Raw genomic sequence first — 12,755 nt, 5'->3', positions numbered from 1 at the left:
CCTTCTCAATCTGTCATTCAGGGTTCTGTATTGTATTTTCCCTTCTGGGGTGTCTTTGTTTGATGGCACACATCAGTAAATTAACACAATGAGTGCAAGATGAGTAATTATTGTAGCAGACTTCAACTATAGGGATAGATTGGAGAGAAGAATAGTCACAGGGAAGAAGGGATATCAAGTTCATGGAAGAAAGCATATTAAACTGTATATACCCAGAGTAAAGTCACACAGAGTAATATGCTTTCTCATCCAGTTCAGGAGTGAATTGGAGGAGTGGTAGGACATCAAGCAGAAATTGCAAAAAAAAGTTATGTAGGGTATAGAAAAAGCAAGGTGATCATGAGTAGTACAAAGCACAACAAAAAAGCATGACCTTATTGCAAGGCAAACCATTGGTATTTATAAGAAGAAACTAGCTGATTAGGCTAAAGGAAATCCCAACGAGTTCATGTTGTGAGTAATGGATGGATGACTTTAATGAGTGCTGATGATAACAAGGAATATGGGAAGAATGTATTTTGTGTATAGTGATCAGAGTGAAGAGGTTTAAAGACAGAATAACAGAAAAGAACAGACTGGTTGAAAATGAGGAATTCCCATTCAGCACTCTGGAACAAGACTCGTTCTTAAACGAGTCTTGTTTCAGTAATCTAGTTGCATTTTATGGATGGCAGCCATTGAGTAGAAGATGTATGGCAATTTTTCTAAATTTTGTAAAGAAGTTTGATAGGATACTGCAGAACATTACTATTGAAATTAATGGGAATGGAGATGGATAATGAATACAAGAATGGTTGTTGACTGATAGAATAACAAATTGTGTATGAAGGAGCAGTGTCACAAAGAAGGGTTCATAATTATTGAAGCAATTTTCTGAATCACTTTGAAAACCAGAGTTTCTTTGGGGGGGACCCCTGCCACCTTTTATGTGACTGGCTAACTCATTTTCATTTAAAAAGCCTGATAAAGGGTCTTAGACAGAATTCAAACCCAGGTCTTTCCATTCAATGGATATCATAAAAGGTAACTGAACTATGGAGGCTCTTGTATTATGTTATATTAATGATAGCTTCTTACAAGTGGTTAATGAAACTAGAGACCTGGGGGAGTGAGGTAGATAGAATTAGTTTATGGGGCACATTTCCAAAGGTGATTAAATTCATCTCGTCCAACAATAGCAATGTTTTGTGCAGAAAAAGTATTCTCCCACTTCAAGGATGAGGCCACATCTTTACTGATGTGCTCAGATATGGTTCAGATTAGTTGAGGAGACAGGTGATCCAGTAGCAGGTAACTATGATAATATCTGGCATATGAAATGTTTATGAGGACAAACTGAGGGAATGTTGCCTTTAAAGTTTGAGTGATATTCAGAAGAAAGGATATGTCCTTTCTTCTGTTTATTCCAACTTTAAAGACAATATTTTCTCTTTCTCTCTCTCTGCATGTTATAATAGCACCATATAAGTTGGTAAGTAGATTCTTATAGGGAAATTTATCATCCCATGGCAAGTAGAGAAGGAGTTTAGAGTTATCCCCTGGAATAAGCAAAGGCATGGATCCAAAGGCATGTGAGGTCTAGATTCTCCTCACGGTGTGTAGTAAGCATTGGAATTCCCTACTATTGGATGTTGTACTTCCCTGCTATTGGAAGTGTATCTTGAGGTTTATTATTATTAATGACTTTCAAGCAGTGAGTCTGGCAGTACTACTACATCTGCCATCCACCACCACCAACAATAACAGTATTTTTTGTCTGTAAATTGCATGTGTTCTCATGGCCGATTTGCCTGTATGCAGGATGAACATTTCTGGGAGAAAACCTGCTGTAGTAAGCCCACAGTTTGTAGATCTCTGCTTGGTGACTTGCCAAGAATAGTCAATTCATGCTGAAGGGAAGAAAGAAATGAAGGATGTACGAATTGGTCACCAACATGCAAAATCACGTGCTTTCTTGTCTGTCGCTGTACTAGTAGTTGCTTGATTTTTGTTGTCGCTTTTTTGCATTATTTTTTTATTATTAATTTGTATGATGGATTCAGTACAGTCAAGTTCTGCTGTTAAACCTTTCAGTAGCTCTTCCCAGAGGACAGATTGATTATCCTATTATTGGAATGGATTCTCCTTTTGTGACATGCGCAGAAGTGTCGAAGGGTCTCGAATCTGTGGGCGTACCATACCTCCATATGAGATTGGATAACTCACCTTCATTTGAAAAAGCCCATATAAAGATTCCTCTCATCATGACAAGCATCGAACTTAAGACTTTTCCAATGAAAGGATGCAATGTACCATTGTTCTTCCATTTGCACTGTGGAGGAACCTAGTTTTCAAAGAATGTGATATGATATGCACATTGTGTGATCTGAAAGAGGAACTGCTGAATCCTTGACTCCCTGGAGGAGCTTTGCCTACTAATAATATCATTAAAATGTTTATATAAATAATTTCATTCTTTCTGAATACAATTTAACTTTTCAGTCTAATTTTTCAACATTTCCAGGATCAATGAAATTTATGCCCCAAACCCTTCGTATATTGGGTGAAGGTGGAGCTCACTTTCCTAATGCTTATGTCACAACACCCATGTGTTGTCCTTCAAGAAGTTCTCTGCTGACAGGATTATATGTACATAATCACAATGTATATACCAATAATGACAACTGCAGTTCCCCAATGTGGCAACAAGAACATGAAACTAAGACATTTGCTACCTACCTCAGCAATGCTGGGTATAGAACTGGTAAGATTATTTTTCCAGTTGCTTCATTAATTTATATTTCTTCTTTCTATATAATAAATTTGTTCATAATTACTCCTTTTTTTTGGTTTATATGCATATACCAGCATACCTTGACTGGATGAATTTTTATTAAATTTAGCATTTGACACCTCACTAAAGTTTATCAAAGCAGTTTAACTTCAATTGAAATTGAACAAGCATCTAAAAAAAAAAGTGCAACATTATATGTTGCAGCAGTTGTTTGTTTTGTAGTTTAGTCAATTGTGTTTGTGATTGGTTTACCATTGTAGAATGTGAAAAAAACACTGCCACCTCCATATGTGTCTGGCTAACTCATCTTGAGTTAAAAAGCCTTTATAAAGGTTCTTCAAAAGTATCTTAGGTTAGGTTCTTTTCAGCTATAGGGCATTCTATCAAATTTCTTTACTTTTTTGGAAAACATTCTAGACACATGAGGAGATAATTGTATGCCATCGTAAAAAGTTGTTTGCATTCTTCTATGATGACAACAATAGTTGAACCTAGTGATGTTTTTCACATATATTTGAATTTTTTGTAATTTCTGTTAAGCCACCACAGGACTAATATAGCAGTGGAAATTACCATTAATGAAATTCACTTGCCAGACAATATAAGTACTGCAACAGTGAGTTCTTATAGCTATTTACATACAATAGGATGCAAGGTGTGCAAAAAAGACAAAATTACATTACATGAAGAATTTATGGAATTTATTTCAGTTGTCATTGTTTCCTTGAGAACTCATCCAATGACAAAATTACATTGCTTGAAATATGTAGTAATGGTACACTTCATGACTTCTGACACTCAAATATTTACAAATGTGTTAAAGTTCAACCTGTTTTTGGCTTATCATACATACAGAATTTTGTTTTGCCTACTTTTGTCTGTATGTATGGTCTTAGCAAAACCAAAATTGAAATGCCTGAAGAAATTTCACTGGAGATTACAAATGCCAAATTTCATGAAAATCAACTGAGCCAGTACTGAATTTATTAATATCAATTTGATTCATTTTTCAAATAAACATATGCTGATTGAGACCAGAATTGAGCAACATGGCTATTTTGTGCCATATCCTTAAGTCTCAAATATTATTAAAATCCAAGAAGCCAGAGCAGAAAGATGTGAATATCTCTGCTCCAGCTGGGTGGAATTTAATAATCTAGAATTATACAGTGTTGACATGATTGCCTCTGCAATTGCAATAAAAATTAGAATGACTGAGCAAATTGGAAGGATTCTGGTACCAAACCAGATTTAACCTCCCTCCTAGGTGGATGAAATAGTGAGACCAAATTGCACTTCTTATCCATGTTATTCAATGGGTGTTGCAGAATCATATCCAGATTTAGCTGGATGTCTAAAGACACCATGAGTGGTTGGGGGGTTAAAATCTATCCAGCTAAAGTCCCAAAAATAACTTGCAGAAAGATTGATAGATGGATAAAAATGGCTCTTACAGGTGCTTCCACATTTTGCAAAATGCACAAGTTTTCTCTAGTTCATAGGTCTTAATAAGAAATGCAAATACAGAAGATAATGTTTGGATCAGACTAGTTCTTCTATACAGTTATTACTCAATCTCTAATCTATACAGTCTGCAATGGCAAGCATGCAGAGGTTATTATACCTCAAAAGATATAACCTCTTTATCTTTTGCTTGTGAAGGTGTTCTTTATTAACCAGGCAAATTCCATTTCCTCTAAGAAATTTAACTTAAGTTTTGTAGTTGTTGCTTGCACTATTATATTTACATTTTTTATGTTAATAATGTATGAAGGAAAATAATATAAAAGCTAGACTGGTGAGTGATCTGGAATAGGTTTTATTCGTGTTTGCTAGCTTATGTACAAATAGATATAAATAATTATAAAACTGAACCCATTCTAAGAAGTCACTAAAATTGGCATAAAAATATATACAAATAAAATGAAAGAAATGATTTACTAAAAATATAAATTGAGTGGATATTAAATCCAGTATTATTTCTGGATTTATTATTTATGGCGTAATGGTACTTCATAACATTTGACACTAAAATTTTTACAAAACTTTCATAATCTCATTTTACATAAATTTCATTATTTCTAGAAAGAAATATTTAATGTGAAAAGAATGTACCAAGTACAACTGAAAATAATAGTTCAAAACTTTCAAAATTTTATATCTTGGTTGTATTTTATCAGCATATGAAAAACAGCTGGAGATTCTAAGAATTCAATAGGCAAGAGGTGTATACACCAAACTTAGATTATGGAAAATGAAAAACATTCATGCAGATACAAAAGTAAAATATTTAATGTACACATTGAATGAATTTGTTTATATGGATGTGAAAAACATGATCTGTTTCAAAGGAGGTACATAAAGCACGACATATGTTCATAAAATGTTAACATGGAAACCAGAAAACAACTTCAGGGGGGGGATTGGACATAGAAAAGATCATCATAAAATCTGTTGTGCACTCATTAAATGCATCCTGAAAGGAAAGAGAAAGTTTATCTGTTCTAAAAATATATGGAGGAGAAACATTTCACTGAACTAAGACGAAGCAAGAATAAGAAACCAGCAGAAAGCATTCAACTCCCAATGTTCCTGTTTTTTTGGAAAAAAGAAAACGAATAAGAATGTTAAAGATATAAGCATTATTACTTTTAATGATACTTTCATTATAAATGAATATTAATTTTAATAAGTGCATGTTTTTTTTTTTACGTGGCTCCCATCCACAAAAATATTCTATAAACCTATAGTACATTCATACTGTTAGTGGGGGAAGAGGATTTTTTTTTTTCTGTTTTAATTGATTTTATATATTTTTTTGGAAATTTTTTTATCAGATCCAGAAATCCTGCTTTAGAAACCAAACAAGGAACTTTTTCAAGCCACTTCAAGCTTCTAATAAGCAGGACAATGCATTGGATAATGAAATTCTTCCCACCTAATGACATTCATGAACATCAAACCTGTAGCCTGTTGAAATGTACTATTAACGTATTTCAGAGAGCATCTGAAATACACTATTATTAGAAAATCTGTTTTTCTTTTAATATATGTTGTATCAAATAAGTTTTCAATTTCAAGATAACTAAGTTGTTAAACTTCAACTTAAAATTCTTTTTTTACTTATTTTTTTCTTCTCAGCTTACTTTGGAAAATACTTGAATGAATATAATGGTTCCTACATACCTCCTGGATGGCGTGAATGGGCTGGTTTGGTACGTAATTCTAGATTTTATAATTACACAGTCAATGTGAATGGGAACAAAATCAAACATGGGAGTGATTACTTCCTGGATTACTATCCTGATTTAATAGCTAATGATAGTATCACCTTCTTGAGGCAGTCCAAGCAGTATTTTGTGAATAAGCCTGTTTTAATGGTACTCTCTTTTCCTTCACCACATGGACCAGAAGATGCTGCACCCCAGTATCAAAACCTTTTTCATAATGTTACAACACATAGGTAAGTAACATTAGGTGAAAACGTCTTTGTAATTACAGAAGTTGCTGATTTTTAAATTTCAAATTTAGTATACCTGAGATTTCATTATTTTTTCAATAAATCTCAAAACAGATTCCCCAGTATATCATTCTTTTCTAGAAATTTTTATAAGTTTTAAAATTACACTGTACAACACTGAAAGTTGTTTTTAGACAGAAGTAATTATTTTAACGTAATCTTGTACACTAAATACAAAAATGACATCCATATAATTAGACGAATAAGAGGTGAGGCTCTGAATATGAGTAAGATTTCTAAACAAAGGAACAAATCTTGTTATGACTAGTGATGTGTGAGAAAAATGCGAGTATGGATGGAAGTAGTAGGGTGCATAACAGTGACAGAGCAAGAGAAAGTGAGATTGATGGTATGGATGCAGTGGAGTTAAAAACAGAATGATGACAAATTGCATGGGTTCGACAAGTGCTTCATAATACCAAATGGGAGTTGTAGAAACTGAAAAAAAAAAAAAAGCATTTAGCAAGTATCAGGAAAAGCAGGAAAGAAGATAAAATAAAAACAGAAAAGAGTGATTCTATAATGAATTAGGGGTGTGTGTGTGTGTGTGTGTGTGTGTGTGCTAGATGAACAAAGACCAAAAGAATGAGTTCTGGAAAAGAGATTCAGGTCATGACTGATGCTATATGTTGGTAGAAAAAATGGAGGATATTGTGTTGGTCAGAACAAATGATGTATTATGTGACTTGTAAGTGTATTGTGAGTTGCTGAATGAAGTGAACAAGAGAGTAAGATTATGAGCCTGTTACTAATGTATGACATTAGTGAGCTGCACAGACTAAGCTGAAATGGTGCATTTTGTTGGTATAAGGGGTATTTTGATAGTATAAAGTATCTGTATTTATAGAGCAGATCTTAAACAGATTAGGTGCATGGTAAGGAATTTCATTGATGAATCAACTTATGCTGTTTATTTGAACCAGTCATATTTTAAGTTACTAGAACATACGTTAGCCCAGTGATTAGTTGTCATGCATTCTTAGTAATACCAGAATCATCAGGAATAAAAATAAATTTGTAGGGTTGGTAGAAAAGGGATAAAAAATTATTGACATCCGTGAGGTCTGGAATAGACTGAGAATGGAAGAGAATACTCGTACAGGATTAGAATGTAATGGGTACAGTTCATTCAGGGAGGTCAAGCATGATAGAAAGGGTGGGTAATTATTGCTAATGACTGTAAGAGGAATTAAATTCAACCAGAGTAGAGATTCCAAATGGTGGTATGAGTAATACAGGTAGTTCAAGGCTGTTGTAAAGCAGAGATTAGCAGTACAAAATACATAGTTGAATACAGCCACAGGCCAGGCCGTAGCAGTATCCAACGATGTTTATCTGTCTATGCTGTTCACATTCCTCTTAGTGAACAGCATAGTCAGATAAACTTTATGGATGCAAAGAGGACTGTTATGTTGGTGATTTCAACTATTGTGATATAGATGAGGGTATGTGGTATAGAAGAGAAACCATGCAAGATGAAAGATCATTTATATAATTTATATCTTGTTTATTCCTTTAAACAACACTGGCTACATGTGGCCTTGATCAAATTGTTAGCTTCAATTCTGTTTGCTGAAACATGCACGCAACATTCCTTAAATGTATTTAAGTAGTAAAATGTAATTTTACTACTTAATTTTATAATTGTTATAATAACCAGTAGCAGGCATTCCCATGATGCTTACTATATTGTAAGCTTCTTCAGGGCTGACATGCCAAATGAGTTATTTGTTCTGAACTGTATCACACTATTGTACCAGTTGCACTGAGTGCACATACACACTCTCTCTCTCTCTTTCTCAGTCAGCTTCATCATTATCATAATACTAATTATGGATATAGACCATATTGGTCTCTTCTCTTCCGGTCTCATTATCCATCTAATATCCTCTTTCCAATTGGTTTATATTTATTATTAGTTAAAGATATCAGGTGTTGGCCATTCAGTTTACATGTTGTATCCAATTTTGTTTGTAATTGTTTAGTTTTTATTTCATTGTCCCATATATGTAATTTTTTATTTTTATGATATTTTTTGTGTGTTTCTAGACTTTCATATGCTGCTGATCTAATAAAGTCTTATTACATCTTAATAATGATTCATTCTTTCTCAATGTCTTCATTTTCTTGTATTTTTTCTAAGCAGTTATTAAATCCTCTGTTGGTATAAATTTCTGATACTTGAATCTTTTAGTAGTCTTACTTTGTAATTAGATTTTGTTTCTCTAGTTTTGTTTTATTTTATTTATTTATTTATTTATTGTGACCAGTTTGGTGGAAACCTTCATTTTGCCTGCAATATATAGTGATTTGTGTATATTTCTAGCCCTCTTCTGACTTTAGCATCTAGGAAGAGATTTGCTGCTTTTTCATTTGCTATAAAGTAGTCTGTTATTGATTTTTGTCCTCTTGCACACCATGTATATTTATGTGTATTTTTATTTGTAGAATGTATTCATTATTTTTGAATTATTATATAATCAATGAGTCGTTTTCCATTTTTGTTTACTGTTGGTTCTCCACATTAATTTTATTATTTTTTTTTCATTCCTATTCTGGTATTAAGATATCCAGCTATAATTATATTGTCTGTTTTATTTAGTTTTTCATATTCCTTATAACTGTTTGTAAAAGTAATTTCTTTCTTTGGGGGGCCTATATTCCAACAACTGCTAAATTTGCTTTATTTAATTTTAATCGCACTTCTAATATTTTTTCATTCTAGTATGTATAATGAGTTATTTTTGCTTTAATTGATTTATAGATCCAAATCATTACACCAGCTTTTGTGCATATTTGTTTGTTTGTGCATGTTTGCCACTATATATGATAATTAGTTGTTTCTTTTTTGTTTCTGTAAGAACTGCAATTTCTATATTTTCTTCATTTAAAATTTTATCAAATTCTTTATGTGATATGCTTCTATTGTTCTCTGTAGCATATTTCACCATGTTTTTCTTTTTCCAGAGTTTCTTAACCTTTTCCAGTTTGCAGTCTTTTCCCATATTTTCTGTCCAGTTTGGATTTGATTTTTGAGACTTCTTCAGGGCTGACATGCCAAATGAGCTATTTGTTCTGAACTGTATCACACTATTGTACCAGTTGCACTGAGTGCACATGCACTCTCTCTCTTTCTCAGTCAACTTCATCATCATCATCATCATCAAATTCCTGCTATGTACCCTCAAGGGGTGTACAGGATATGACAGTACTACATGAAAAAACTACATCATTACTAACTTCCTATCCACAATTTTCCTCCAACCTCATCATCATCATAATGCTAATTATGGATATAGACCATGTTGGTCTCTTCCGGTCTCATTATCCATCTAATATCCTCTTTCCAATTGGTTTATATTTATTATTAGTTTAGGATATCAGGTGTTGGATATGTATCAATGAGTTGCTTTCCATTTTTGTTTACTGTTGGTTCTCCACATTAATTTTATTATTAATTTTTTTCATTCCTATTCTGGTATTAAGATATCCAGCTATAATTATATTGTCTGTTTTATTTAGTTTTTCATATATTCATACATATACATAGGGAGGTACATATCAAGTGATATGTACTTCCCTATGTCAAGTTAATAGCATGGTGATAGGTATCCTAGTGGTGGGGCCTTAAGCAACTAGGCTTGCCTAGTTGCTTAAGGCCCTACCACTAGGATACCTATACTTTTTTTTTAGTACATTCTTACTATAGTCATTCTATCACTTACTGTTTGAACAAACAGTAAATGATAAAACAATAGGGCAATAATAGATAGAACAATAGAAGTCACTAGCATTGAGTTATGTATTGCTTCAGGATTAACACTCTTGATCATGCTGTTGATCATATCATGTAATGTGTTAGTACTGTCCAGTAAGATAGCTTCCATTTTATGCCATGATTGCACTGCTTTGAAGAGATAAATGTGTATAGCCGCCAATCCTTGGTGTCATATCTGGTTTTGTAGACGGGTTTTGCTTTCTCTTAACTGGTGTTTTGCATGAGGATGAATAAATTGTAGTGTGGTGGCTGCTCTTTGAAGCACAACATCCAGATTATATCTAGTTTATCTATGAATGATATGGTGCCTGCATGCATATTACACCTGATCTTGACTACTGCTCAGATATGGTCATCTGAGGTTTGAGTAGATGAGGAGATAAATGAAAAGATGAAGCATTAGATAACTGAAATGATTCCAGCCTATGGAATTTCTAACATCATAAGATACACATTCTGTCATTTTTTCTCTTAATGATTCCATTCTAGCAGCTTTCTCATTGTCATAGCAGTTCTACTAGAATTGTAGAGAATTAATTCTGGCTCACATTGCCACTGATACTTTGGCAAAGCACAAATATCATTACAAATAGTATAATGGATATAGCTACTTCACAGCTGGTCACTCAGCCAAGCACCTGTCCAAACCTGCATTTCTTCATGTACTGACCAGGATTACTATTGCAGTGACTATTGCATAGCTCAGTTGTATAGACAAGGGTCCTTTGGAAAGACCTGGGTTCAAATGCTGTGCAGGAGGCAAAGCACCTTTATCATGGCTTTTCAACTTAAGGTGAGTTAGCTGTCTCATACAGAGATCACAGGATTTTCCCTTCCAGAAACTTTGCTTTTTCATTCTGCAAGACAGGCAATGCAGATAGTATTAGTCCCCTATCATAAGTGGTATCACTTTTCTTAAAAAAAAAAAGTCAGGTTACTTGGCCTTGATAGGCCATTTGAACCTAACATGAAAGGAAAGATTGGATGGGATGATCAGTAGGGTAATGTTTCTCATGATAGTTTAAATCCAACTCATGTTCTCTATTAGTGAGTAAACACCTCTTCCTATCATTGAAAAACAAAATTCACTGATCGTTCACTCTCTAATAGAGAACATTGAAGAGGTGGATGAGTCTACCCTTTCTTACTGCCTCCTGTAGTTGCATGATGTCTAGTATGTGAGTGCAAATGTATGAGCATTGTTATGCTGTGTTGTGGTGAAGTAGCATTCAAATCTGTGAAATAAACAATCGCAGTTCTCTGATCTAAAAAGCACATGTATGAGATGTAAATTGGAAGATAACTTGATCAGAGCTTCACACATTTTGTAGCAGGTGTGCAAAGTATTTAAAAGGATAGTAAAAGAGGATATATATTCATTGTTGCCATTCACTATCCCACCAGTATGGGGGTGGTACACACCTGTTTAGCAAAAAATCTCTAGTTTTTATGCAAACTTGGAAAGTAATAAAATACCCAAACTTTCTACGAGATCAATAACTTGTGGTGATATGCTGCCAATTTCCTGAACTGTCTAAGGATATGGACTGTGGAGAAAACTGACTGTTGCATCAAGTTTTTGGGAAATGGATCTAGATTTTCAGCTGCTAGTTATAAGCACCATTTTTTTAATAACTCGAAGAGTTGAATGATCTTGAAAAATCTTAATTATATACAGATTGCGAATTTCTTTCACTGTGAAGTATTAGAATTATTTATAGTTGTGATGCAACTATGAATTAAAGTTAATCCAGTTAAGCATAAACCATCAATTAGTTTATGCCATAAACCATAAAGTTAAGCATAAACCATCAATTAGCTATACCTGTTGCCAGAATGGGAAATTAAAAGTTTAGCAAAATGTCAAGACAACAATCCATAATGCTGAGTTGGGTACTTTAGAAGACTATAATTGATCCTAGATTTATAAAATAATAAACCAGTTTAGTCATGAAATGCTAATGTTACTAGATTATCTTAATATCTGGCACACCAAGTTTGGATATACATCGAAAAAATTATGATTTTTATTAAATTAAATTGCAGAATTTATTGATCATATAAGGTATATGAGAAAAAAAAATAGATTTATTTATTTATTTATTGGGTTATATTAATTTTTATTTAGGACTCCTAATTGGAACTATGCTCCTAATCCTGATAAACAATGGTTACTGAGATATACAGGAAAGATGGAACCAATCCATGTTAGATTCACGGATGTTCTACATACCAAACGGCTTCAGACTCTGCAGTCAGTAGATGATGCAGTTGGAAGGGTATTTTTCTTTTCAGAATTTCTTTTTAGTTAATCATAACTGGAGATTGACTGTGTTTATTAAAAGTTTTTTTTAAATAAGATTGTAAGTTTTTGTTTAGTCATTTTGAGTAATTCTTTTTTTCTGTTAATTCTTTTTTCTGTTTTTAAGTTTCTTTTTTTTTTAACTTGTGTAACACTTTTAACACTGATTATGTAATTCCATGTCAGTCCCCCTTCCCCATTAGGATTATGATCAAGGAATATTTGAAGAAAGTAGCAACAAACAGCATATGCAGTGTCAGAAGGATAAGTCAGATGGGACTAAAATGTAGGAGTAATATGATTAAGCAGAAGCTGCATGCACACACACAAAGTACAGTGAGAAATATAAAGAGAAATGTGAAAAGGATCAGTGACAGGTGAG

The 12,755-nt window shown here is 33.3% G+C and overlaps 1 protein-coding gene across 1 annotated transcript in view; it reads left to right on the top strand.

Moving 5' to 3' along the window:
• The window catches only part of Sulf1 (Extracellular sulfatase Sulf1), a 223,635-nt gene that overhangs the window by 84,777 nt on the left and 126,103 nt on the right, over window positions 1-12,755 (top strand). Inside the window, exons 5-7 of the mRNA XM_090414246.1 lie at window positions 2,504-2,743; window positions 5,915-6,236; window positions 12,200-12,350. Of these exons, the coding sequence (XP_090270372.1) occupies window positions 2,504-2,743; window positions 5,915-6,236; window positions 12,200-12,350 (713 nt within the window). The remainder of the gene's footprint in view (window positions 1-2,503; window positions 2,744-5,914; window positions 6,237-12,199; window positions 12,351-12,755) is intronic.

Source organism: Typopeltis vanoorti, chromosome 25 (assembly GCF_054136105.1).
Source record: "Typopeltis vanoorti isolate ZY-2024b chromosome 25, IOZ_Tvanoo_1.0, whole genome shotgun sequence".
Classification (NCBI taxonomy): Eukaryota; Metazoa; Arthropoda; class Arachnida; order Uropygi; family Thelyphonidae; genus Typopeltis; species Typopeltis vanoorti.
This window is presented reverse-complemented; position numbering and strand designations above follow the sequence as displayed.